The 25,164-nt window shown below is 39.9% G+C and overlaps 1 protein-coding gene across 2 annotated transcripts in view; it reads right to left on the reverse strand.

Annotated features, from left to right (window-relative positions):
* Positions 1,986–25,164, reverse strand: part of IGSF11 (immunoglobulin superfamily member 11) — a 140,117-nt gene continuing 116,938 nt past the window's right edge. The window contains exons 2-7 of one of the 2 annotated variants that reach the window (XM_018041096.1): positions 23,123–23,286; positions 21,543–21,750; positions 18,002–18,157; positions 6,960–7,082; positions 5,777–5,843; positions 1,986–4,326 (exon numbers count right to left, since the gene is read on the reverse strand). In XM_018041096.1, coding sequence (XP_017896585.1) covers positions 3,867–4,326; positions 5,777–5,843; positions 6,960–7,082; positions 18,002–18,157; positions 21,543–21,750; positions 23,123–23,286 — 1,178 coding nt within the window. In that variant the 3' untranslated portion in view covers positions 1,986–3,866. Of the gene's footprint in view, positions 4,327–5,776; positions 5,928–6,959; positions 7,083–18,001; positions 18,158–21,542; positions 21,751–23,122; positions 23,287–25,164 lie in introns of both variants that reach the window. The other variant, XM_018041084.1, reaches the window with a different exon arrangement.

The following is a 25,164-nucleotide window of genomic DNA, read 5'->3' on the forward strand; positions in this document are numbered from 1 at the left end:
TGGATGAATGTAAAACATATTAAGTAAATTAGTCACACATATACACATACTGTATGATATCATTTATATGAAATCTCCAGAGTTGGCAAATCTGTTGAGACAGAAAGTAAATCAGTGGTTGCCTGGGGCTGAAGGTGGTGCAGAATAAGAAGTGACTCAGTGGCTACTGGTTCTTTTGGGAGTGATGAAAACCGTACTAAAATTAGATTTTGGTGATGTTTGTGCAATTCTGTAAACATACTAAAAACTACTGAATTGTATACTTTAGATAAGTGAACTTTGTTGCATAAATTATATCTCAACATAATATAGACTGAAATTTAAATTAATAATTAAATTTTCTTTTAAAAAGGAATCAAATGTAAGTTATTAAACTAAAAAATAAAATACAGTAACTAAAACACTTGTTGGCTGGGCTCGACAGAAGAGTGGAAACAAGAGAGGACAGAAATCAGTAAACCTGAAGACAGCTCAGGAGGATTTACTCTAAACAACAGAGAGAAAATAGACTGAAAAAATGAAGAGGGCCTCCGGAACCTGTGAGACGAAAGATTCATCATCAGAGTCTCAGAAAGATCTGAGAGAAACAGTGGGGCTCAAAGAGTATTTTAGGAAACAACGGCTGAATACTTTCCAGATTTTTCACAGGTAGAAAGAAAAGAACTGTCAACCATGAATTCTATACCCAATGAGGAAAGAAAGGGAAATAAAGGCATTTTTTTGAACAAAAGAAAACTAACAGAATTTGTTGCCTGCAGACCTACCTTTACAAATTGGCTGACAGGAGTTCTTTAGACAGAAAAAAGAATGATTTTTTAAAAAGGAATATTGGACCAAGAGGAAAAAAGAAAGAAAAATGAAAAAGCACATACAGGAGTATATACAATGAACTTCTCATGAGTTTTTAAAATTGTGTTTGATGATTGAAATGAAAATCATACACCGTCTTATGATCAAGAAAAAGATATTTAAAAGTGGGGACAGAAAAGGGATATATGTGGAATCAGTGTTCACACTTCACTGGAAGTGGTAAAATGCCAATACAAGTAGACTGTGATGTTATATATGCTTATTGTAATTCCTAGAATAAACACTGTAAAAATTATACAAAGTGATATACTCAAAAACACTAAAATATAGAGAAGAAATCCTAAAAATTATTCAAGTAATCCACAAGAAGTTAAGAAAAGAGAAGCAAACAATAGGAAATTGAGAAAAAAGGAGGGAAAAAATGGCAGCTTTAATCCCTAAATATATCAACAATTACCTTAAATGTAAATGGTGTAAATACCCCAATTAAAAGACAGGTATTTGCAGATACAAAAATATGATCCAACCAATGTGCTATCTGTAAGAAACTTCCTTCAAATACAATACCAGTATAAGAGTTGTTGACCAGTCACTAAGTCATGTCCGACTCTCTGTGACCCCAGTGAGTGCAGCACACCAGGCTCCTCATTCTTTCACGATCTCCCAGAGTTTTCTCAAATTCATGTCCATTGATTCAGTGTCAAACTTCTAATGATAAAGAATGGAGCTGGGCTTGCCTGGTGGCTTGGTGGTAAAGAATCTGTCTGCCAATGCAGGAGGCACGGGTTCAATCCCTGGTCCAAGAAGATCCCACATGCCCCAGAGCAACGAAGCCAGTGCATCCCAACTGTTGAGGCTGTGCTCTAGAGGCTGGGAGCCACAACTACTGAAGCCTGTGCAGCCCAGAGCCCGTGCTCTGCAACGAGAAGCCACAGCTACAAGAAGCCTGCACGCCCAAAACACAGAGTAGCCCCCACACTCCAAAATTAGAGGAAAGCCCATGCAGCAGCAAAGATCTAGCACAGACGGGGTGGGGGGCGGGGGGAAGAGTGGAGCTAAGTAATTTTTGGAATACTATATGCTCATTAAAATTTAACAGAATGGAAAAATGCTTATAACATCAAGAGTACATTAAATACAAAATCATGCATCATTAGCATATAAGTAAAAACAACTTTTTTATATGAATAAACTTTTATTGAATTTTAGATAATTAGAAACAATAAAGAAATGCAAGATAAATGCTTTTGAAACAACATCTGACAGTATCATCTTTTTTGTCATTGGTATTTTCACTTTTCTTTATAAAAAGTATAGACATTCATTTATTTAAATTTTTACAAAGTCAAGAACCATCAAATGGAAAATATAAGTAATGCTGAAGTAAATTCAGTTTTTCATCAATATTGGGATGGTTGCAGTGGCCAGGTTCAGAGCTTAGCCCTCCTGGAAAAATAATGTATGCAGCAGCTGTTGGTTTCCATTATTCAAAGAAGTCTGAAAACCAGGAGGCCACTTCCTGTGATGACTGTTCTTGCAGGAGAAGAGGGCAAAAAGCATAGTGGGATGACAGAATGAAAGACAATAACAGGGAAAGAAAAGATGGCCTGATCGGATCACAGGGTCAGAATCATGAAAAATTTAGGAAACAAATCTGGGACGAAACCATTCGTGTGTTGCTTAGAGTGTGATTAAGGCGAGACTGTCACCAACACAAGCACGGCCAGAGCTACAGAGCACGCAGAGTGTGGAGAGTCTGTGGATCACCTGGTGGGCTCCCAGGCTAGGTAATGGACCACAGAGGGTCTCTTTACAGTGGTGTAAAATGCACTAGGGCAAAACTGCAACCCTGAGCTGTGACAAGTACAGGGCAGAGCCTCCCAGGAGCATATCTGAAGACATTCCTTTTGTCTGGGTCTTATCTCTTTTGCAAATCTAATTATTATAGAAACAAAAGCAAACCACCACAAAGCAACTCCTGCCTCCCTTTAACAACCTAGAAACCTCAACTTGTCAAACAAGGAAAAAGTTACTTCCCACAGTACAAAGGCCTGGGGTGCTGCCCTCATTAAGAGCGGCCAGGTGTGACAGCAAGGGAGACCTGGACGGCCCTGCTCTGACAGGCTGCCAGGAATTCCTTTCCACACGCCTGCATGACCTAGGTCTTTTATGAAGGGCCTCCTGTCAGGTTCAAGCCACATATTCTCGATGAACATGGTGTTAACAGTAGTCTTTACCTTCCTAACCCAAAGCCTCTCACTTATTTTCTTTAAAAAAAAAAAAAAAAAAGTTTTCTTTTTAAAAATATTTTCCCAGGAAATAAGGAACAGTAATTGTCATGGACCTACAAAAGACCCCAGAAAAACATAGACAGGCAATAATCTGTCAATATAGCAGTACTCCAAATATGAAATTCATGGTCCAGGAAGAGATAAATAAATAAATATGACAGGGCTTCTCCAAGAAGTTTCTAGTTTCACCCATTCCTTACTGACTTTTGTTGGTGTAAAAAGTTTTGATTCTATGATACAACAGCAAGCCCTGTGAAGACCAACACTCGCCATTTATGCCATTTGGCCCCTATAGCGGGAGGGGATGGGGAGAGGCCAGACGATGTACAGGGGTGCTCAGTATGCTTTCTAAAGACACCTACCTTTTGAAATAATTTCATTATTTAAACTCCATGTGGCACTTTATTCTCTTGAAAAATTATTACGTTAGGCGTGAATTAAAAAAACAAGCCCGTCTGGACTGCAGATGGGTTTTCAGTGCTACTCTGCTTTTACGCCTCCTTCCTTGGCTTGGCACATCTGTGAGATCCAGCTTTCTGAATGGAATCCTGAGACCACTCGGGTGGGGGAATATGTCTTCATGCCGGAACATTCCAGCTCGGTTTACAAATCTTAGTGGCCAGGTCACAGCACGGCCTCCTTCTCTGTGCTTTTTACTAGGATCACTGTCAGGAAATTGTCCTTCCCAGCGCTCTGCCACCCCACCCACCCCCGGGAATGAGGGCATCCTTAGCTTCTTGTCTGCACATTCCCTCCGCCGGCGTCCTATACCAGGGACCCGGCCCGACTCTGGGCTGGCACCATGACAGGGACAGCGCCGATGCGCTCCAGGGCGGCTTGGCTGACGGTGTAGGAGTGTGTGTGCGGTGACGGGACAGGCGGAGGCCGGGCCTTCCTGCCTACGGAACCGTTGCTCCTGGACGCGGCCTGCGGTGACGACCCTCTGTTGGCTGTCGCTACCAGAGTCTTATGCGGGGCTGGGGCCAGATGGCTGCCATTGGCATAGATGGCTGGCACACTGGCATTGCCCGAGTGGAGGGAAAAGGACTGGCGCAAGTCACCGAAGTGGCCGAACGACTCCGTGTTTCTGGGCACTTTGGGGTTGCTGCTCCAGTAGCGGCTGTTGTAGGTATTGGAAGAGGTCAGTGTGTTGTTCTCCGAGGAGGATATCTCCGTGTGAAATGCTTTGGCAGAAGAAGAACATTTGGGTGGAAGATCATCCTCTCTGAAAATGAACAAAAGTAAAGGTGTTGTCAGAATTTACCTGATGTCCACCCTACCCTTCTGCCCAGAACTCTTTCTTCTCATATTTAGGCTAACATGTCTGTGAAATTCACCCCCTCAGGACAGACCACACTGTGCTCAGGAAAGCAAGCAAGGCAAACACCAGGCCTCGGTGCTGACGCTCATTCCCTTTAAGACAATGCTTAAGAAAAATTCTCCCTCAGCGTCTCAGTCTCCAAGAGAAAACAAAGTACTATCAAATCTTCCAAAGACTATGTCTTCCAATGTAGTTGAAATATATATATATATATATATATATATATATGCGTGTGTGTGTGTGTGTGTGTGTGTCTGTATACACATAGTGCTCTAAATAGGAAAATAGTTCATGAAGAAATCCACTGAGCTAGCTGCTATAAAATAGTGAAGAAACCGTCCTATGGATGTAGCAACTTCAAAAAACTACTAGAGCTGGCTTGATGTGCATTTTGGGGTATTTGAGAAATCGCTGTGGTGTGCTGATGAGAGGTTTTTCCCATTAGTCTTACACTGGGACGAAATCTGTGCAAACCCTTAAGACTTATAAGAGCCTAAGACACGTTCTTAAATTAATCTAAGATGCTAACTAATTCACCTAACATTTCTTGAGCGCCAGGCATTTTATTAGATGTTTCATATGAAAAAAAAAGACAGCTCTTCTACCCAAGACAAGGGCCTAAGTCAACTGTGAGAATGTGGCGCCTGGATTAGTCTTGGACCTGATCGGGGAATGTATTGAAGAGATGCATGAAGAGGGACCCCAAGTATGGTCCAGGAAGAGGGTGGGAGCCAAAGGGAAAGCCTCGAGGCACGAGGGCAGACAGAACAGGCTGGAGCTGTGCATGTCATTTTTAATAAGGACACTGACGTGATGCCATCTAAGCCTGAGCCTGAACCCCCTTATTCCCACAATACACCGAGGGTCACCTTTCTCTCAATATCATTTGACATTCTTTCCTTGCGATGTTCACATTCTCCACTCAGTTGTTTTCAACCAAGTCACATTGGTTTGTTCTATCCGTACAGGTGGTATTCTTTCTTGTTTACAATCTCAGCATGTATAAATGCCAATACTAAAGACACGTTCTAAAGTAATTTTTGTACTATGGCAGCCACCTAACCCCACCCACCCTGAAGCTATGGGAGGAAATGAGGAGATTCTTCACTTGTGACCTCCTCAGTGGGCACACACCAGACTAGCCGCTGCTCCCCATCCATGATCCAGTAAATAAAGCTGAGCAGTCAATGAGAACGAGTGACGTAACTTACAAGAAACGATCATTTGGCTACTTTAAACTGTCTGGGTTAAAGTCGTAAGATTAGCAAAGAAACCTTAGCTGCCAAATAGAAATAGAATAGAAACACAGACATTGGGTATGCCAATGTCAGGATAAATTATCTGACACACAAACCTTATTTCATTAGGAATTTCTTCTTCCTCCTCCTCTTTATTTTTGCTTCTCCAGTAAAAGAATGCCCCTAAAATTAGTGCAATGCAAAAAATGATAATAACTGCACCAGTGCCAATGGCTCCAGCTATTAGTCCAATGCTCCTGGGCTGGGCTGCAAAATATATTTAAGGTATATTTAAAGAAAAAAGGAGAGAGAGAGAGAGAGAAATAGAATATGCTCATACAACTTCATAAATAGTTAAGACTACGCAAGAATCTTCTTAAAATGCACAAAATTGCCTACAGTATTGCACCCATCTAAAGTTAAATCTTGCCTAACTTTCTGTATCCCCAGTGGCTAGGACTGAAACAACAGGCTCACAAACATTTATTGAATGAATAAACAGTCAGACAAGTCACAGCTGCAGGAGCGTCACCGCCACAGCAGAGCAGGAAAAAGACCGTACCTGACTGCTTCTCTGAGTGCGTGCACGCTAAGTCGCTTCAGCTGTGTCCAGCTCTCTGCAATCTATGGACTGTGGCCTGCCAGACTACTCTGTCCATGGGATTCCCCAGGCAAGAATACCAGAGTGGACTGCCATGCCCTCCTCCAGGGGATCTTGCCGACCCCAGGATTGAACCCAGGTCCCCTGCACTACAGGTGGATTCTTAGGCCACCCGGGAAGCTGACTAACTGCCTAACCTGCCCACAGTGAACCCAGCAAGCAGCGGGATAATTTATCACCTCCTCTTAGATTATTCCCTTTTGCAGCTGGAATTCAAATAACCCAGGATTCTCAACCAGAGAAAAAACGTCTGCTCTACTTAGGTATGACCTGGGCACCCAACATTTTAGCAGACATAAGGGATTAGAGGAAAATACAAAAAGGTCTTGCCATGACCAGAAGGTCACTCCAAATTTTTATGTCTCCAGCGCTACACAATCAGAACTGATTTGATTCTAATGATCAAATCACCTACACCTGAGGAGAAGACAGTTTCATAAAGAACAAGTCTTATTGCTGAGGCTGAAAAGTACACTAATATATTTCGGTAACATTTTCAATAATGATTAAAATCAAAACAATTCCTATTTTCTCTTCAAATGACCTGAGTCCCATTAAGCAAAACTCTTCATTCCCTGGTTTAATGAAGATCTTGGCATTTCAGAACCAGAGTAGACATCAGAACTTCACATACTTACGAGAAATGACCTGGAGATCCAAAAGACAGGTGCTGGTCCCAATGGCGTTAGAAGCCACACACTGGTACAAGCCTGACGACAGGGCGCTGATGTTCCGGATAGTGACTGTTCCCTGGACCTGGTCTGTCACAAAAATAACAGTTAAGTGAGGATTTCAGAAAGAAAATAGGAAACCAAAGAAATCAGCAGAAGGCTATAAAAAAAATGAACAGTAAAGAACTATCAATATCATTTTTCTGGAGAGAGTTTTTGGTTTATGAATATTAAAGACTAAATCATAAAATAAAGACCTAGAGCTACAGAAAAAAAGTGAAATTAGTTGCTCAATCATGTCCGACTCTTTGCAACCCCATGGACTGCTGCCCACCAGGCTCCTCTGTCCATGGGATTCTCCAGGCAAAAATAATGGAGTGAGCTGTCATGCCTTCCTTCAGGGGATCTTCCAAATCCAGGGATAGAGCCTAGGTCTCCCACATTGCAGGCAGATTCTTTAATAGCTGAGCCACCAGGAAGAGCTACAGAGGACTGTCCAAAATAAGGGCAGTCTCACAGCCTAATCTGCAGATTAATGTGAGGTCCTAAAGGTGAGCAGCCTTCCTTGAGGAAATGTTGACTAATGCCTATTTTAGAGAATCTATGATCATAAATACTGAATTTTAATTCTGAAGAAATGCTGTAATACAAATATGAAGTTAAACCCATTATACTAATGTTTGCTTCATCCTTAATGAGGAAAATATCCACTCTCTGCTCCAAGGTGTAGACTGTTACTCCCTTTCAATAATGATTATAACCATTCCTAAGTCCAGCTCCTCCACAAAGCGGACACCAAGACAAGCAAGAAGTTTACTGGAGGCAATGGCAGTAAAGGAAGCAGAGAAGAACCTGCAGAAAGAAGGGAGAGGCTCCGACTGCAGTGCAGGTCTGACCACCATGAAGGGGAGAGGGAAGAAAGGAGGGGGCGTTTCAGACTGCAGCACAATGCTGCTGAAGTTTCCAGCAGGCTGATGGAGAGTCCTGGAGACCTGTTTCAGGCATCTCGCTCCTTGCAGGAACAGGCCTGTATTAGCAGCCCCACTGAGAATGGTGGCTGGCTGGGAGCAGTCCAGGCAAAGCCTGCCTAGGTGGGAAGCAGTGGTGGATGCTGGAGGAAGCCGCTGGGGCTGGCAGTCAGTCATGCTCCCCACAGCAGATCTGAGCCAAGCATTTTCAAGGTAACCACAATATTACAAAGAACTATTTCAGTGCTTCACATTCCAGTCATTTATCAGCATTAGGACAATTTATTTATTCCTTATAAACAAAATGTAAATGACCTGATAAAAACCAAAGTTAATAGTTATTACTATGTGCCAAGTACTGGCCAAGCTTTTATACATTATTATCCTCATCGTTACAATCACTCTTAGAGGTATTATTATTATTAATCTCATTAAACAGAATAGGAAACTGAGGCTTCAGAAGAGTAATAAGATTACACAACTGGGCACCAGGAATTACAGCTGGATGGAGGGCTGTCTTACCTCTTAGTTCAGGGCTTCACTGCCTCCCTTAGGCAGAACATAACTCAGCTCCTCTAAACAGCAGCACATCAGGAAAGGCTCCTGACGGCTTGGTTTCTGGCGCAAAGTCCACACTCCTCGGGCAACACCTGGGGCTCTCACTACCCTGTGCTGACAACCCTGACGTGAAACTAAGATTGAATTACCTAGTTCCTGCTGGCAATCTTCCAGATCAAAGGCAGAAAGTCATTTAAGAAATAAATATTTATTGAGCACCTTTCTGTGTACCAGGTAATTTCTGAGGATGGGATACAATGATGAATCAGACAAACGCAGCCCTGTACTTTAATGAGACAAATAGGCAAGAAATCATAATAAGTGGGGTAACTGCCATAACCAGAGGATATAGGATGCTGGGGAGCACAGAAGAGGGACATCTGACGAGGATGAGCAAACTCTCAAAGATCCCCAGACAGCAACCGCCCTCAGGGTTATCTCGCTGCATTCTAACATAATACAATGGGTAGTGTTAACAAGGACTCTGAATCATCAACACACTCGGAAATTAACATCAGTATACAGGCCAGAAAAACCAGGACTTCGTTTGTTTTGTTTTTGCTATTGCTTTTCAGTGGAAGAATGTAAATGATCCAACCCATACTATATGGATATTCTTACTAAATGGATATCTTACTTAGACATTTGAACTGTACTGTACGCACCCAAGTCAATATACCTGGTAGTTATTTGGTTCACACTTACATGTTACTTCCTTTTCCTTAAGAACACACAGTTCTGATGGCTACCAAAGTCTGGGCCTTTCAGTGAACTCACTCAGAGAGTTGGGCAGGTCTGGAGGGAAACTGTTTTCTCCTCTGTGTTCTATTTGACTTCCCAGGCTCTCACAAACGTCTCTCCCATGTGTTCCCCAGCACCCTGTATTCTTTAGTGCTGGAACTTACCCCATTTATTATCATTTCTTACCTACTTGTCTCATTAAGATAATGGACTGGCTTTTTCTTGTTTATTCACGGTATCACCATCCTCAGAAATTACCCAGCACACGGAAAGGTATGCAACAAAGAAATAAATGGGCTATCTTCACTTGAGTGTCTACTATGTACCACATACACTATACTAAGAGTTTTACATGTCTCTTTAGTTTTATAAACCTTAAGTTTTATATTCTGTACTTTTCAAAGGTGACAAAGCTCAGAGAAGCTATGCAATTGGTCCAAGATCGCACAGGACACAAGCAGCAGCACACAAAATCAGGTCTGTGTCCAAAGCTCATAATCACCATACCCCCACTTGCCTTTCTAGTAAGGTACTTAATACCATAATATTCTCTGGGGTACATCTGTAGGATATTTTCTAACCTTGCAATCAATGTCCCAGTGCTGTTAGTCTTAAACTAAGCCATCTGTGTAAATCTATCTTCAATACATTAGCAAATGTCATCATTCAAGAAAACCATAATCTTTGGACCACTAACTCCAGATTCTACACACTGTATTACTGTCTTCATAAATCCTGAAAGTCTAGAAATTTGATTAGCTCACACCAAGCCACTGATTGTGTTGACATTTCCATAGAGACAATTAGAAAAAAATTAACAGCTGATCTAATAAGCAGCCTTCTGGCATGTGGAAAAGGTAAACTGTAAAGATTCATGCTGAAAAGTTATTTTTAAAAGGTGAAGTCACTGTTTTTCCCTTTTTTCCCTTTACCTCTAAAGACACCATAAGTGGAATGATTTAAGACAGTGTTTTTCCATGAGGTGGACACACCATGCTGGAGTTAACTTGGAACAGAATCAGGGGATGAGACAGAGTCATCAATAAGACAGGAAGCAGAAGAGGGCTGTTTCTATGCAGTCAGGGCAATGCAGACATGGGGCACCTCTGCCGCCAGCCCCAGATGCTCCACGCCACAGTGCAGGGCCCTTTCTGAAATGAGAGGTGTCAATCCCCCAATGGGTCACTTCACTTGGCCTGCTCTGGCACAGACTAACTTGCCGAAATGAAGTTGTAGAATAAATATCCTTTTGATGTTCTTTCTTTTAAAGAACAGGGGAAGTTTAACAGGGTGGAACTACAATTTGGAAAGCAACAAACTGCATCACACTGCGCTCCGTTTTAGTTCACAGCAAGGATCCCACATGAGATGCTGACCTCCACCAGAAAGCCCTATGGAATTTAGAGAGAAATAAATACAAGCACACATTTCCACTTCCATCCTTTCTCCTTAGTTCCAGAATCACTTCTCTGCCGCCTAGTCAATGGTAAACTGGCTGAGAGTGTGTGTTCTAGACTCAGGGTGGAGCCTGTTCTGTCACTGCCTAGCTAGGTGGTCATGAATCTGCCTCCTCTTCCGTAGGCTACCGTGAGGACTAGGTGAGATAATGCACAGCGCCTGGGAAGGCTTCTATGTAGGAATCTCCTCTTGGCATGGCTTGAGAAATTTATATCCTTTTCTGATTTATGAGGAAAATCAGCCAAGAAATTGGGAAAATGCTAAATGTCTCAAAATTCCAATAAATATTAATACTCAGGATTTGAGGTTGAGAGATCAGACTTAACAAAATCAAATTATTCAATGTTATATGATTTATGCATTTTAAAAATAATATGTGACCATAATAATTAACAGTGAGTCATTTCTTATATTAAAATTCAGAATTATTCTACATAAAAAACAATGAATACATGGTTTATTGTTATTTGAACAATATATGACATAATTATGACATACTATGTATTTTAATAATATGTAAAAAATTATTTCAATTAGATGCAAATGTTTGATAATAAAAAGTAATAAAAATAGGAATATTAACACAAAATAAAACCTACTTAAAAATTCAAAGATAATATGACAAATACTTAATATTTAAACTCTGTCATTCTAAAAGAAAATTTAAAAACATGATAAAGCATTAAGTATCCAACAGCCTTGATCTTTGTTTCATGCCAAATTTTTCAGACATAGAAAATTTTATTTCCTTTTTGTGTTGATGTTGGTTGAATTAAGATGGAGATGGAAAAGGGAAACAGAGAAAAATTACACAGTAGGGTTGTTGATCTGTCAGTTATGTCTTCTTTTTTTCAACCTATCCTGGACCTCTGTTGTTTATAAGTTGTTAAATTTCACTGCTTCTCTATGCTTACTATGCACTTTTGTGTTATTTAAACTGTTACTGGCTATTTAAACGGTTTCTTTGCTGTTCATCTAAAGCACCAGGCACACTTCTGCCTCAGGGACTCCATTCACCTGGCTGTTCCTTCTGCCTAGAATGCTCTCCAGCCCCCATATTCTCATGCCCAATTCCTTTAACATCTTCCAGTCTTTGCTAGAATATCATCTTCTCTAGGAGGCTTACCCTAAGAATCTTTTTCAAATTTCAGCTCCTCATGCCTCATGGCACCCAGTCCCATCACTTCATGGCAAATAGAACGGGAAAAAGTAGAAGCAGTGACAGCTTTTATTTTCTTGGGTTCCAAAATCAGGGCGGACGGTGGCTGCAGCCCTGAAATTAAAAGACATTTGCTCCTTGGAAGGAAAGCTATGACAAACCTAGACAGTGTATTAAAAAGCAGAGATAACACTTTGCTGACAAAGGTCCATATAGTCAAACCTATGGTTTTTCCAGTAGTCATATGAGAGGTGGACCATAAAGAAGGCTGAGCACCAAAGAATTGATGCTTTTGAGCTGTGGTGCTGGAGAAGTCTTGAGACTCCCCTGGACTGCAAGGAGATTAAACCAGTCAAATCTAAAGGAAATCAACCCTGAATATTCACTGGAAGGACTGATGCTGAAGCTCCAATACTTTGGATACCTAATGAGAAGAACCAACTCATTGGAAAAGATCCTGATGCTGGGAAAGATTGAAGGCAAAAGAGGAAGCAGGTGGCAGAGGATGAGATGGTTGGATGGCATCACTGACTCAGTGGACATGAATCTGAGCAAACTCCAAGAGGCAGTAAAGGGCAGGGAAGCCTGGCGTGCTGCAGTCCGTGAGGTGGCAAAGAATCAGACAAGACTTAGTGATTGAACAATGACAACATACAAAAGTATAAATAAAATCAAAAGCTTGGTTTAGGCAGGATTGATTAAAAACGTAAAGATGAAAAGGACCAAGAGAATTAGGGATGAAAGGGGGAACAGAAATGCATAGAGTTTTAAAATTCATGAGGGAATAATAATAATAATGATAATATAAATGCTAGTATTTATTAAGTGCTTATACATGCCAGATGTTGTGCTAAACATTTTACATGTGCTATCATTTAATCTTTATTTCACCCTGTGAGGCAGTTACTATCATTGTCTCCATGTTACACAGAAGAAGACCAAGGCTGTCACATAGCCAGCAGTTCCTGGAGCTGTGATTCCACACCACATTCTCTTGACTCCAAAACCTGCACTCTTACATACACACTTGGGTTTTCATGTAGAGAATACAACTTGATGCTACTATGCATAAGCATAGACAAAAGAGACATTTTCTAGAAAAATAAAGACATAGAAAATCTTATTAAACCTACTACATTAGAGAAACAAAATCAGTAGCCAAAGAGCTATTGAAAAAAAAAAAAAAACAACAACAACAGAACAGCAAGGCAAAGCTTTGACAAGCCAATTCTACAAAATCATCAGAGAACCTATGTTTTCTTATCCATGCTGTTTCAGAGCACGTAAAAATGAGGAAGGGCTACCCAGCTCAATTTATGAGGGTTTACTACACTGCAAGGAGACCCAGCCAGTCTATTCTGAAGGAGATCAGCTCTGGGAGTTCTTTGGAAGGAATGATGCTGAAGCTGAAGCTTCAGTACTGTGGCCACCTCATGCAAAGAGTTGACTCATTGGAAAAGACTCTGATGCTGGGAGGAATTGGGGGCAGGAGGAGAAGGGGACGACAAAGGATGAGAAGGCTGGATGGCATCCCTGACTCGATGGCCGTGAGTCTGAGTGAACTCCGGGAGTTGGTGATGGATAGGGAGGCCTGGCGTGCTGCGATTCATGGGGTCGCAAAGAGTCGGACACGACTGAGTGACTGAACTGAACTGAACTACACTCTGACTAAAACTCAAGCAAGGATAATAGAAGACAGAAAAATATGGGCCATTCTCACTTATGATCAAAGATGATCAAGTTTTATTAAACTTGATGAGATGTTCTATTAAACAGATGAGAAAGTTCTATTAAAATATAAGCATACCAAATATTAGTAATTTATTTAAAAATAATGACAAATAGAATTTATTCCAGAAGAAGAGGATGGTTGAAAGTCTGGAAATATATTAATGCAATTCACTTATTGACACTGGGGCTGTATAATTCTTCATTGTGGAGGCTGACCTGTGCCTCACAATGCTCAGCAGCATCCCTGGCCTCTACCCACTGGCTGCTAGTAGCATCTTCCTCCCAGCTGTGACAACTCAAAGTGTCTCCAGACATCGCCAAGTGAAACTGTCCCTGGATCAGAACCACTGTTGCAAAGGCTGATGAACCGTCTCAATGGGACCTGGGCCAACTGTACAGGCCTAATGGAACAAGGGCCAAACTGCTGTATTTTGCTTCAAATAATATCCATCAAATATAGTTTTCACCCCTTTTAGAATTCAAAGTATTTATATGCCAAAAGGACAATAATAAATCCACTTTGTAATTCCTCTGTATAAAAACAAACTGCATCTCCAAAGGATGCTGGTTCTAAATTTATTCAGTCTTTAGCATCCACATATGAACTATACGAAAACAACTTTTTGGTAATTTTTATTGTGACATAACTTTTAGTTTATAGAAAATTGAAAGAATACTATCAGGAATTCTTGTGTACCATATATCATCTACTCAGATTTCACAGTTATTTATATTTTGCCCTATTTGGTTATTATTTCCTTGGTACTTAACAGAAATATCTTCCTGGACCATGTAAGAGCAAGTAGACAACATTGCACCTTTTTATCACTAAGTACTTAGTATTTCCTAAGGACAAACACATTACATAATCACAGGACAAGTATCAAAGTCAAGAAATTAAATATTGCTACAACAGTATTATTCAGTTTAAACTCAGATTTTGTCCACTGCCCAGAAACGTCCTTTATAGCTGTTTCTTCCCCTGTCCAGTTTGTAATCTAGGATTCTGTATTACACTTAGTTGTTTTAACTCTTTGGTCTCTCTTTATTAACTCTGCATTTTGTACTGAGGTACAGCCAGTTAACAATGTTGTGATAGTTTCAGGGGAACAGCAAAGAGGCTCAGTCATACATATACATGTACCCATTCTCCCCCAAACTCCCCTCCCATCCAGGCTGCCACAGAATATTGAGCAGAGCCCCCTGTGCTATACAGCAGGTCCTTGTTAGTTACCCATTTACATACAGCGGTGTGCACCCGTCCATCCCAAACTCCCCAGCTATCCCTTCCCCCATCCCCCTCGCCCCCGCCTGGCAACCATTAAGTTTGTTCTCTGACTCCTCAGTCTCTTTCAATCTAGGACAGTTTGCCTGTGTCTTCATCCCTTGCTGGATATTTCCTCGTGACTGGACTCAGGTGATGTGTTTTGACAGAAATGCTGAAGCAATGATGCTGTGTCCTTCTCACGCCATAAGACATGAGGCATACAACAGCAGCTTGTCACAACACTGGTTGTGTGGTTACAGAGGTGTCCACCAGGCCTCTCTACTATAAAGTTACTATTTACTCTTTGTGATTAGTAAGTTATTTGTGAGAAAATACTTTGGAACTAGTAAACATGTTTCTCATCAAACGACAGCTCCTATTTCGACACCGGGGATGATTTTCTAACTGTCATTCCTTCTACCAACATTGGTAGCCATTCTAATGTAAGAAAATGCTCTCCTTTCTCCCCCATTTATTTATGTCTATCAGCAGGGGTTGTGCGGTAGTTTGAGCATTCTTTGGCATTTCCTTTCTTCGGGATTGGAATGAAAACTGACCTTTTCCAGTCCTGTGGCCACTGCTGTTTTCCAGATTTGCTGGCATATTGAGTGCAGCACTTTCACAGCACCATCTTTCAGGATTTGAAATAGCTCAACTGGAATTCCATCACCTCCACTAGCTTTGTTCGTAGTGATGCTTTCTAAGGCCCACTTGACTTCACATTCCAGGATCTGGCTCTAGGTGAGTGGTCACACCATCGTGATTATCCGAGTCGTGAAGATCTTTTTTGTATAGTTCATCTGTGTATTCTTGCCACCTCTTCTTAATATCTTTGGCTTCGGTTAGGTCCATACTATTTCTGTCCTTTATCGAGCCCATCTTTGCATGAAATGTTCCCTTGGTATCTCTAATTTTCTTGAAGAGATCTCTAGTCTTTCCCATTCTGTTCTTTTCCTCTATTTCTTTGCTTTGATCACTGAAGAAGGCTTTCTTATCTCTTCTTGCTATTCTTTGGAACTCTGCATTCAGATGCTTGTATCTTTCCTTTTCTCCTTTGCCTTTCGCCTCTCTTCTTTTCACAGCTATCTATAAGGCCAATTCAGGGATTCTCACTGTATTCAGTGGATTACATTATTATTTCAATGTTCACACTGTCCCAGATTTGTCCTAGAAGGATCCTCTTCAAGCAAGCCCCTATACATGGTCAGTTCTAATCCCCAAATATTATGCCCTGTCACTACTCAGACTTCTGGGGTGCCCTCTTCTGGAGTCAGTTACTCTTTTCTCAGGAATGCATATTGAATTTATATTAAGCAAATGTATACACATTAGTAAAATAAATCTTCTAAAAGAATTCTAAGTTATTTTGGGATTATATGCTATTTGTCTACTGCATTAATGCAGATATTAAGAGGTGAATTTAATTAAAAATCAGACTCATTTAATGTGTATTATTATAATAGATGAAGTTATCCAAAGTTAAGTCTGATAACCAATCCAGAGTTGGAATTACAAGACACATGCTGTCATCTTTGGCATTCATGTTCACTTTTACAGCTCAAGTACCAAAGAATATGCAAGCTGCAAAGAAGATATCAAGAAATTTGACTAATATCTATTTATTCAGAAACAAGTGGGTATGGAAGGCTCTTTCTACAGATACTCACAAGTTACATACAACCATTTTTAAACTTTCATTTAATTCTAAACTCAGCTCAATATTTCAAAGAAATGTTATAAATCATTGAATCTTAATGCTGATACAGAGGTGTTGGAGATGATATTGTTAAATCCCTTTATTTTTACAAAAAGACCACACACACACAAAAAGGATAACACAGGCCCAACGAAATGAACTGTCATAGAAATAGTTACTGGAAAATCTAGGACTTGAATATAGTTTTCAGGATATAAAGACAAGAGCTATTCTAAACATACCACTTACAACATTAAGATTAACAGATCAGTCCACACACACACACACACACACACACACACACAAAGCTATTTAGCCTCACAGTATGGTTGAAACATCCAGCAATAAACAGTCAGTAGGGAACAACAGCACTGCAGTCATCATTGTTAGAATAACCCAGAAGTTGTTATGGTGAAAAAGGCTTTTTAAAATAATGCTGGGATAGGTTAATTAAAAAGTGATAGGAAGATCCATTAATAATTTCTGTGGGGATTCTTAAAGGAAACTGAAAAGCTCTTAAGAGGCTGGTGATCCTGGTTTTTAATGTCCAACTTCACCATAGAACTTGGGACTTTTCTTCCCATGACAAGTATACACCATCAATACGATTGAGACTTATCAAGCATAACTAAGGTTGTTTGGGACCTCTCCATTAATTGTCAGCTTCTTCAGTTAAGATCTGTAAGTCTTCCCTGAGAATGCTAGAAGAGAAATGATCTGTATTAGAGGTGATGTAACACACAAGATGGCAAAAATTTATTTCCTTGAAATAGAAATTATATGTATAATTCTAGAATTTCCCTCATTTTCATAAGTTTTCCTCAGTTTTCAAGGGTGTCTCCTTTAATATCAAATCTAAGCAGCTGGATTTACATTCAGAAAGCCCTTGATGATACTCATGCCTCCTCCATCTTTACCTGTCTGCTGAGATCAACTCCTGGATCTCCCATGACCTGAGGCCTTTTGCTGCTCTCTTTCCCATCTTCCTCCTCTAATTAGACTTGAGGCTGAAAAGGATGATTAACCCTCTCATGACTATGTGGATGTTTCTCATACTAACACAGGCAATCGTTTCTTAAGTAGGAAGTAGATTCTCAGTTATAAACTTCAAGGATTATTTTACAGTTAGCAATTCAAAGAAACTACCAATTAGCTATTGTAAATCTTCACTACAAAGAAACAGAATTTCCATATATAGTTACCACTGGATAAGATACATTTCATAAAGTCAGCAATGAGAACATGAAAGAAAATAATATTTTTATACTCTTTAAAGCTGAAAACACAAAAGAATCCTGATAAATTTTCAGCAGTTACAAATACAGTGTGTTCTTTTTCAAAATCTATTAAAGTTAATTACCTTGTGAATCACCTGTGAATTGAAATTTTCCATGATAATGAATTAAATGGACAAAGCAACACCATACATACCCTGAGTGGCTGTTGGAGGTAGTTTGAGGGTATTGTCTAACTTCTCCCAAAGGTAAGTTGGTCGAGGAATGCCTTCCTCTGAGCTACAGAGCAGGATGACATCGCTGCCGATATCCTGTGACCCTTGGATTTGGCAGTGTGGGGCAGAAGGGGGAACTGTAACAAGAAGGGTAAGTAACAGAGGATACATTTACCATGAGCCAGAGGATGACAGCAGAGACATCAACGCTCAGCACACTGGAGCCTCAGATAGCACTGTTGGGGAACACGTACCAGAAGACCACCTCGTAAGCAAAGCCAGTGAACAGTGTGCACTTATTCACAGGACTTGGTCACGAGTGCAGGGCCAACAACTTCAGCTGGCAGGGAGCAAATATGTAAAAAGGGCAACACCTTCTGATTATATTTTCAAGATACCTTATGGTTTTAGTTTCACTGTTTTTTCCCTCCAAAGATCTGTTCTCAAATAATTTTTTAAATCCTTCTGTCAACGTATTGCTTTTAAAAGCATTACTGAATTCACACAAGTTCACAGCGGCATTATTCACAATAGCTAAAAAGTGGAAATAGATGAATGGATGAACAAAATATAGTATGGACATACAATGGATAAGGAAATTCTGACACAGGCTACAACATGGATGAAGCCAGAGAACATAATGTTAAGTGAAAAATTCAGTTATAAAAAGAAAAATAATGTATGACTCCACTTATATGTAGTCCCTAGGGTACTCAAATTCACAGAAAAAACAGAACAGTGATTTCCAGCAGCTGAGGGAACAGAAAAATGTCATTTAATGGGTAGAGTTTTATCTTTGCAAGTTGAAGAAAGTTCTGGAGATTCGTCCAAACACCACTGAATTGCTCTCTTAAAAACTGGCTAAGATGGTAAATTTTTGTTATATTTTAACCATAATTAAACTTTTTTAATTGATGAAAGAGCCCATTTGTAAATAAGATATTTCAAGGAACAGTACCCACTTACCCCGCCAGCTACTCTTGGCTAAAACCACCTTAACATTGATCTTAACTCTAGTTAAGAACACAGTTAACTCTACTAACAAAACCAGACACACTAACGTTATACCAACTTCTGTTCTATAGTAAGGGGAGCTAGAATGAGGCTCAAGTATATCTACTACTTGATAGTAACACATGGACATTTTATTATCATTAAGAAAGATAAGGACACAAAAGATGTGAAACACAAACTTTTCCAAGAAAGAACACTAAAGGGAGAAGGTGGTAGTTCATAGTAAAAAGCAAGCAAATAAAAATATAAACTAAGCCCATGGCTTGGACTCTCATATTAGGTAATGCGTGCTGCTGCTGCTGCTGCTAAGTCACTTCAGTCATGTCCGGCTCTGTGGGACCCCATAGATGGCAGCCCACCAGGCTCCCCCGTCCCCAGGATTCTCCAGGCAAGAACACTAGAGTGGGTTGCCATTGCCTTCTCCAATGCATGAAAGTGAAAAGTGAAAGTGAAATCGCTCAGTCGTGTCCAACTCTTAGCGACCCCATGGACTGCAGCCCACCAGGCTCCTCTGCCCATGGGATTTTCCAGGCAAGAGTACTGGAGCGGGGTGCCATTGCCTTCTCCAGGGTAATGCGTGCAGTAGTTTAAGTGGGTGGTGCACTTGTAATGCTAGTGACTTTTCAATAAGTGTGTTCAACCCTGAAAAAAATGAATGAATGAGTAGAAAATGAATGCTCTATATAGAGGAACCAGGAAAGAAAATGGGTGGGGGAAGAGAAAACACTGAAAGGGTATAGGCAGAAAGACTGAAAAATCTCAGGGGATCTTAACTGCTGTAATGGGATAAACCAACCTCAATTTACTGACTTACCACTGCCACTGTGACACTACGAGAGGAAACCCAAAACAATTACTTGAAGGTGGCATTAACTTTATATGAATTAAGCATTTTTTTTCCTTCTTTAAAAATGAAAAATAAACAAACCTGAATCATGTGGGAAGCTCATTATCTACACTATATATGTGAATAACAAAATAATGTTAAATCCTAACAGTACTCTGTATTTAGTATACAAGAGTGTTTTAAAGTCTGTGTAAGTTTAATATACTTGAGCGAATGGTAGTTTGAAGACTGTGAGAACAAGGCACCGGAACTACAGTGTTTTCTCATCTGAAGAAGGACAACGGCAAGAACCGCCAACACTGGTATCCCCGAGTGGCTCAGCCGTGGAAGGGAAAGGGGGAGCGTGAGCTAGGGAATCCCGGAATCGACTCTGAGACCTGAGTAGGATGGAGGACAGTCTGGAGCATCCGCCTTCTCTAAGTACTTCTGTCTCCTCAAGTGAGCTCAATGTAGCCACTTCTACCACAAATACCCATTTATGAGGCAGCACTTTATCTCAGAGGCAGCAGAACTGAGAAATAAAACATGCTTAGGATGAACTTAATTTAGCATGAGACAGTCTACCTGCATGGTATAACAGAAAGAATACTGGTTTAAGCAAAGAGATCTACATTTTAATCCGAGCTTTACTGTCTTTCATGGTCTACACAACCTTGATGTTGGTGGCTGTTGGTGGTTTAGTTAATAAGTCATGTTCAACTCTTGCAACTCCATGGACCGCCATGCTCCTCTGTTCATGGGATTTACCAAACAAGAATACTGGAGTGAGTAGCCATGTCCTTCTCCAGGGGATCTTCCCGACCCAAGGATCAAACCCGGGTCTCCTGCATTGCGGGCAGATTCCTTACTGACTGAGCCACCAGGGAAGCCCACATAACCTTGGAAAAGGCTCCAAATCTATTTGGTCTCAGTATTAAGACTGAGTTGATCATATAATTTATCATTCAAACGATTTTTTTTGAGTGAATAATAGGTTGAAAGTAACTATTTTTTTAAAGTAAAAGGAAGTATTATTAAAATTCTGCCAGAACAAAAGTTAAAGCTTAGAAGAGTCGTGGGCCTATTTAGCATCACATAAATAGGAAGTAGTGGCAAATTTATTCTCATGTGTGCGAAGCTCCCTGCTCCCTACACATTATCAAACATTCATGATTTAATTTGCATCCAACAACGTCTTATCTTATGGCAAAGAACTCGCCTGCCAATGCAGGAGATGCAAGAGACACGGGTTCAATCCCTGGGTTGGGAATAGCAAATGGAGGAGGGCATGGTAACCAACTCCAGTATTTTTGCCTGAAGAATCCCATGGGTAGAGGAGCCTGGTGCCACAGTCCACAGGGTCGCAAAGAGTTGGACACGACTGAAGTGACTGGGCACACACATAAAAGCTTAGGAAAAGTGAGGGGCTACTTTTGATGGTATTTTTACTGCCTTTCTCCACCTTCAGGAAAAGTCATTTGAGAACCACCTGAAATGGAGTAATGGGTGCAGAGACTATACGAAGAAGCACAGAGAAGCAGAGTCCAGATGTGGCTACAAAGAGAGAGGACAGGAAAAAGACACAGCAGTCAAAGTGTGCAGAAGAAATGGCAGAAGTAAATGTGCTTGGGAGTAAATTTGTAAGTAAAGCCAAAGTACCTGGAACATGTCCTGTCACTCACCTAAAACTGTGAGACCAGTGACCCCAATATTCCTGCCACCTCTATCTGGAAGGTTGTTAACCAAACACTGGTAGGTGCCTGTATCTGACAGCTGAGTGTTGTTAATGAAGATGGAGACATTGGTGGCTGGCATGGTGCCTGTAAATCCTACGCGGCCATGGAACCGGGGGGCACCGTCAAACATCTGTCCACCTTGATAGAGAATGACCTGCAAAGGAAAGCAAAAGAAATCATTTGGCCAATGCATCTCCTTTTAGACACATAACAGTAACTATACAGTAAAAAGCAGACTATATCAAATATTGGGAAATTTTATTTCTAATCTTAGAGTTGTCATCAACTTTTTACTACAGCACCTATCTGTAGGTATCCAGGGCTTTTAAATTCCTACATACCAAACTGGAACGACGCTGTGTCCTTACCTAACTCATCAGAATATATAAAGTGCATTTTATGATACCTTACTATTGGTCCATAAATACTTTTTACCAGTTCAAAAAATTAATTGCAAAATAAAAAGTTAAACTAGCACTGACAGTCTCATGCTTACTAGGTCACCAAATGATAAGATCAAGTTATAGACTGAAGATAAATGAATGACAAAAAAGGGAAGAAGAGTTACAATCCATGACTGCTTTTCTTATGTCAATTTATTTATTAAAGTCAACTGTTCATGAGAGAGGACTCAGAATGAAGTTGCAAAAAGCTCTTTAGGCTGACAGTCAGGTACCTGGTTTTATCCAAGCTCTCTCTACCTGTAAATATTTGGGTGTAGTCAAGTCTTTCCTTGCCTCTATCACTGACTCCTCAAATGATGAGGATGAACAAAATGATCTCAGTCTAATTATGAAAGCCCCAGGGACTAAAGAACAAGAAGAAGTTACTGTTAAACACATCTATTTAAATTTCCTATCAGAAAACTTGGCTTATCAAATATTTTTAGGCAGTAAAAATCCTATTGAAGCAGAAAAACTTCATAACAGAAATAAGTTAACTTTGGGAAGGAAAGGTATAGTCGTGGTCACAATTCACTAATTTTCTGAGCATTATTTTCTTAGCGGGTATCACATGTAATGGGGTCTTTTACCTATAACTGATATAGCTTATGAGATAGTAGCTTCTATTTGAACTTCCTGGAAGATGACTAGTGTGCCTGGCTTTATTTTAAAAATACTTCTGCAATTAACCAAATAAATCAAGTACTATTAATACTATCTAAAGTTACTTCCTTAATACTATTATCCACCTATGTCAGTGCTAGTCCCTTTCTGTCAAAATATACCTTTCTTTTACTGTCTCAGTATTTCCTATCAACAATGTCTTCTGATAAGATTTCAGATTCCTACATATTCCTCAGAAGGATCCTCTTGACATGTGTTATTTTTTTTTAAGTCTTTCACAAAGAGGATGGCTTCTTTTGATAGCTGGCTAATAATGTAGGAACAGGACTTAAAACATCACAGGCATACTGAAAGTATCGCCTTATTCTAGAAATCAAATATGTATGCAAGACACTTTCCTACCCACCTCTTATAAAAAGATTAAAATTTCAGTGGCAGCACAGGACGTAACAGAAGTACCTGCTCAGGCTGGTTTGCATTGGAGAGAGGAATGACCATCCAAATGACGTTGAGGTTGATGAGGGCGGCGCTGGTGCTGAAAGTGCAGGGCAGGACTGCTGTCTGACCCCGGGCGACTTGAATACTCCCGGGGCTCTCAGAGACTTCCAGGGAAGCTGCAACACCTAAAGGAGGAGGACAGGAGGTCACGTGATAGACCAAACCCCTTCAGAGAAAGTTTGTGTTTTATGTTGTCAGTAACATAGACAGACTGACATGACATCTACTGACCATTCACTAAGTCAAAGCAATAAAAACTGTTCACCCCTCTACCTCTTAGAAACTACAAATAAACAATTTTAGAGGCTACTTATTTCTTTTATAAGACACTACCTTGTATTTACCAGATTCGAACACAAACTGGGAGAGACTAACCGAAAGCATTTGAGCAAAGTTTTAGTGGTGATGAGGGATGAGACATAGACTGAAACCGTTTTAAAGCCTCGTTGCACAATAGAACACTGTGAATTCAACAAAGTATGTCCAGGATCCATACCCTGAAAACTATAAAATGCAATGAAAGAAACAAGAAAAGACTAAATAAAAGGACAGATATGCAACCCTCATGAGTTGGAAGAGTCAGTATTGTTAAGACACCAATCCTACCCTAACTGGTCTACAGATAGAGAGGAAAACCAATAAAATTGAAGCAGGCTTCCTGTAGATACTAATTATAAAACATATGAAAAGGCAAAGAAGTAGAACAGCCAAAAGAATACCAAAAAAATAATGAATTTGGAGAAGTTACACTATCTGATTTAAAAATTTGCTATAAATTGGCCACAGCAATCAAGACAGCGCAGTACTGGCATAAGAACAGAGCCGCAGACAAATGGCACAGGACTGACAGTTCTGAAATAAACCCTGTATTTATGATCAAACGCTTTCAACAGAGGCAGAAGACAATTAAAGGAGGGGAAAATAGTCTTTTCAACAAATCACACTGGAACAGTTCAAAGTTAATATGCAAAAATTTAACTCAGACCTTACCTCACCACATACACAAAAATCAATTCAAAAAATATGTCATAAGCCTGAATGTAAGCATTAAAGCTATAAAACTTCTAGACATAAACACAGGAGAAAATTTTTGTGGCCTCGGGTTAGTCAAAGAGGTCTCAGATGTGTCACCAGGACCATAAATTGTAAAAGAAAACAATAAACTAGACTTCATTAAAATTTTTTAAAAGTTTGTACTTCAAAAGACTTAATTAAGAAGATGAAAAATCAAAGTATAGACTGGGAAAAATATCTGTAAATTACATACCTGATAAAAGATTTGTATATAGAATATATAAAGAACTATTAGAACTCAATAAGAAGACAAACAACCTAATAGTAAAATGGGCAAAAATCTGAGTAAATATTTTAACAAAGGTAATTAGTAAGCACATGGAAAGATGCTCAGCATTATTACTCGCTAGGAAATTGCAAATCAAAACCATAATAAGGTACCATCACACAGCCACTGGAATGGCTATAATCCAGACAATATGAAGCGCTGATGAGAATATAGAGAAACTGGAATCCTCCTCATTTACTGCAGGAGGGAATGTAAAATGGTACAATAACTTCAGAAAATAGTTTCAGTTCCTTAAAAAAAATTAACATAGACATGGAATAAACTTACCATACAACCCAGAAATTTCATTCCTAGGAATCTACACAAGTAAAATGAAAACATACGTCCATGCAAAGACTACGAATGCTTATAACAGCATTATTGATCTCATACTTGTGAATGGAAAAAATATAAATATCCATTAGCTGATGAATAAACAAAATGTGGTATAGCCATACAATGAAATACTATGCATAAACAAAAAGCAACGAGCTACTGATACATGTTACAACATGGATGAGCCTCTCAAAAACATTTTGCTAAGTAAAAGGACCCCAGATTCAAAAGCCTCAGTTCAGTTCAGTTCAGTTCAGTTCAGTCGCTCAGTCATGCCCAACTCTTAATACATACTATATTATTCCACTAATACGAAAAGTCCAGA

Source organism: Capra hircus, chromosome 1, assembly GCF_001704415.2.
Source record: "Capra hircus breed San Clemente chromosome 1, ASM170441v1, whole genome shotgun sequence".
Taxonomy (NCBI): Eukaryota; Metazoa; Chordata; class Mammalia; order Artiodactyla; family Bovidae; genus Capra; species Capra hircus.